Genomic DNA, 3,628 nt, shown 5'->3' on the forward strand with positions numbered 1-3,628 from the left:
TCCATGTGGACGATAAGGGAGTAACCCATAACTGTTTGTCTTAGATCCTTGCCCGTATCGACAGATGGGTAGAGAGTGATTTTGATCTTCTTCTTTTATGTTGGATACGATACGACGATTACATACGAATGACAATCAATTGACAATGTACTTTCTATCAAATAATAATAATAATAATATAATTTCATATTGGTGCTGGGTGATGCGAGATCATACGCATCACTCGAGTATGATACCTAAAGTTCTTCTTTAAAAAATAAAAAAATAATTAATCAATAATAATAAATAGATTAGTACTAATTTTCTCAAGAACATGGTTTCTTTTTCTTGTTTTTTTGTTAATTTCTGGATGGACTCGGCACATGATGGACGATCGAAACGCAGGTGGAAGGAGACATGCACGTTCATCTCGCGGTGGATCGAATCGATGCATCCAAACAAAGATCGAGTCGGAACGAGATTGACAAGGAAGGATGGCACTGTCAAAACCCTCCGCCTACGATTGATTCACCGAACAAGTCTCAAATCACATAATTGTTGGAGCGAGCGAACAAAAGATGATGTCGAATTGGCAACCCTTTTACATATTGGAGAATATGATATGGAAGGGAATACATGGCGCTGCCTGTTCTGTTGCGCCTCCTCTTTTGCATGCCCATGCACGTCACCAGTGAGTGGTCGGGCAGATCATCGAGGGTGGTCCGCTGGTTAATTGTATCCTGGGTACAAGGGTGGCGGTGGGGATGCGTAGCTTAATCCGCCCACGGGTGGTAGCATATCCAAGTCGGGAGAAGGCGGCGGTGGTGGAGAGGAGTTGGAGGTGGGAGGAAGAGATGAAACCGACGGGGGTGGAGGAGACACGGCTCGCGGTGGTGAATAGACTGGAGGAGGCGGAGAGAGCACCGGCGGAGGAGGTGGTGGTGAGTAGACGGGAGGAGGTGGAGAGCGAACAGGTGGCGGTGGTGGTGAATGAGCCGGTGGAGGCGGGGGTGAGTAGGCAGGAGGAGGTGGAGAGGGGACCGGTGGCGGCGGTGAACGGACCGGTGGAGGTGGTGAATAGACCGGTGGTGGGGGTGACGAGACTGGCGGTGGTGGTGGTGGTGGTGAGTAGACGGGAGGAGGTGGAGAACGGAGCGGTGGCGGTGGTGAATAGACCGGTGATGGTGATGAGGGAACTGGAGGAGGTGGTGCGTGGACCGGTGGCGGTGGTGAATGGACTGGGGATGGCGACGAGGAAACCGGAGGAGGTGGCGATGGGTGAGTTGGGGTGGGTGGTGGAGTCGTGGCTGGAGGTGGCGGTGAGTGAACTCGTGTTACCGGTGACTCTGAGTGTGGTGAGGGTGGAGGACGAGCCGGTGTCATTGGAGAACCTCTCTGTTGTGGCGGTGGTGGCGAGCTGACAACCTGTGGCGGCGGAGGTGGTGAAGGAACAGGTTGTGGTGGTGGTGGTGGAGGCGAGGAGCTGACAACCTTGGGTGGTGGCGATGGCGTAGTTGGATTCGGCGACGGCTTTGGGGATGGTTTCCCCGGCTTGGGCGATGGTTTCTTGGGACCTGATCCGCATTTGGAGCGACCGCAGTCGACAGGGCGGCTCACCACCGGCGCGCACATCTCACCGGACTTTTGTGTCGGTCTCCTGGCGAGGCAGTTGCTCGTGTCGTCGAACACCACGTCGGACTTGGTGGACGTCGGCACACACTCGTCGGCCTCACCCTTGAAGAAGTTGTAGGAGAAGGTGAAGTTGGCAAGGCTGGGCAACCGGCAGAGTCCCGCCGGAACGACGCCCGTGAGGACGTTATGCGACAGATCCAACTGCTCCACCTTGGTCAGACCATCGAAGCTCTTCGACAGCACACCCGTGAGGGAGTTCCAACTCACGTCCACCACCGTCGTGTTGCCCAACGACCCGATCTCCGGCGGCAAGCATCCATCGAGGCCATTGTTGAGAAGGACGAGCTCGTTGAGGGTGGCGCCCATGTCCCCGATGCTGGCCGGGATACACCCGCCGAGCTTGTTGTTGGCGAGGACGATGACGGAGGCCTTGGAGCTGCCGAAGTTGTTGGGAATGTGAGAACTGAACCGGTTGTTGTTCAGAAAGATTGCGTCCAGGTCCCTGTCGAAGAGCTCCGGCGGTAGCGCGCCCTCGAAGTTGTTGAAACGAAGGTCGAGGTACTTGAGCGAGGGGAGGCCGAGAACAACGTCCGGGAACGGGCCGACGAAGCGATTGTTGCTGGCGTCGAATTCATGGAGGAGCTTGAGGTGGGAGAAGCTCTTGGGGATGATGCCGCAGAAGCGATTGGAGTTGATGTGGAAGAGCGCGACGTCGGTCAAGAGGCCTAGCTCCGCGGGGAGGAACCCGGCGATGTCAGCGCCATTTAGGTCGGCGCCGGCGACGACGTTGAGCGAGGGATCGTCGGGAGCCGGTGAGCAGAATATGCCGTTGTAGCCGCACACGTCGGGGCCGTCCCAGTTGGCGGTGAAGTTGTGAGGGTCGGAGTAGATGGCGGTCTTCCAAGCTTGGAGGGCGACGTAGGAGCTGCGGAGGCGGGGATTGGAGATCCGGATGCCGATCTCGATCTCGAACTCAAAGTCATCGGGAAGTTGTCCGTTCTCAGGGAGGGCCAAGAGCTGGCGGCGGGCGATGGCAGCGGCTTCGGCGTCGGAGAGGGCCGAGGAGGGGCGCGGGAGGAAGGAGGAAGAAAAGAGGAGGAGGAAGAGGAGGAGGCAGCGGCCCAGGGCCTCCATGCTGGGTAGGGTCGAGAGAGGGAGGTGCACCACCCTGGAGAGCCCAAGGCTGCTTGCTTTAAGGGAATGCAATGGAGGGGGAGGAGGTTGATATAGCTGCGGGGGAAGGAGGATTGGAGTTGATGGCGAACGGCTTCCCTTGTTTGGAGGTGGGAGTTAGTTTTTCCTTTCTATTTCTATTGGAGAGATGGAGGAGAACGACCACGGGGACGTACTGCCCCAATTGACGACGACAGGGTGGAGAATCGAATGGACGGAGGGCGATGAGGCTTTGATGGGATTTATTGGCGCATCCCCCAAACTTAGCCTGATCGACAACTAATTCCATGGAACGATATTTTTGCTTCTGATGCGCAGACCTTTCGAGCACCGTCGCATGTTGTCTCACGCCGGACCCCATTTTGCCTGCAAGGGATTTGACGCCTAATTCCACATCACTAATCTCCCTCCTCTGCAAGGATATGGGTGTGAATGCTAACGGTGACCATGTGATGAGTCATCGGTCATCGTTCTCGTGAGAGAGAATGGCAGTGTGCTTCTAAAATCTCAACTACACTGATGATGCGCTACAGCATCTCAACTTCTAAGACTAAACAATGCGATCCAACAAGAACTTGAGAATCCCTCTTCACAGCCAGCCCAGGCTGACATCTGAAATATAATGTGACATTACGGAGTATACACCCAGCAAATGACCAAGGAAAAAAGCATGATCCACGGAACTGCTGGAAGCTTTTCCAAGAAAATATAAGAGGAATCAATGATTTCTAAATTAAGAGTCTCAACTCATTCTAATATATAATCATAAGGCTCCAACTTAAAACTCTCACTCTACTTGTTAAACCAACCAACACGAAAAACTGAACTACTGATGAAATCATGG

General features: G+C 54.4%; 1 protein-coding gene across 1 annotated transcript; it reads right to left on the reverse strand.

Moving 5' to 3' along the window:
* Positions 1-474: 474 nt before the first annotated feature.
* Positions 475-3,190, reverse strand: LOC135666699 (pollen-specific leucine-rich repeat extensin-like protein 3). Its single transcript, XM_065178315.1, has one exon. It carries the CDS (start codon positions 2,743-2,745, stop codon positions 709-711), a length of 2,037 nt encoding a protein of 678 aa, XP_065034387.1. The 5' UTR covers positions 2,746-3,190; the 3' UTR covers positions 475-708.
* Between the last annotated feature and the right edge of the window lie 438 nt (positions 3,191-3,628).

Source organism: Musa acuminata, unplaced genomic scaffold (genome assembly GCF_036884655.1).
Source record: "Musa acuminata AAA Group cultivar baxijiao unplaced genomic scaffold, Cavendish_Baxijiao_AAA HiC_scaffold_1119, whole genome shotgun sequence".
Taxonomy (NCBI): Eukaryota; Viridiplantae; Streptophyta; class Magnoliopsida; order Zingiberales; family Musaceae; genus Musa; species Musa acuminata.

Excerpts from the sequence above, each read along its gene's own strand:
- LOC135666699 (XM_065178315.1), bottom strand. The coding sequence starts at position 2,745 with ATGGAGGCCCTGGGCCGCTGCCTCCTCCTCTTCCTCCTCCTCTTTTCT.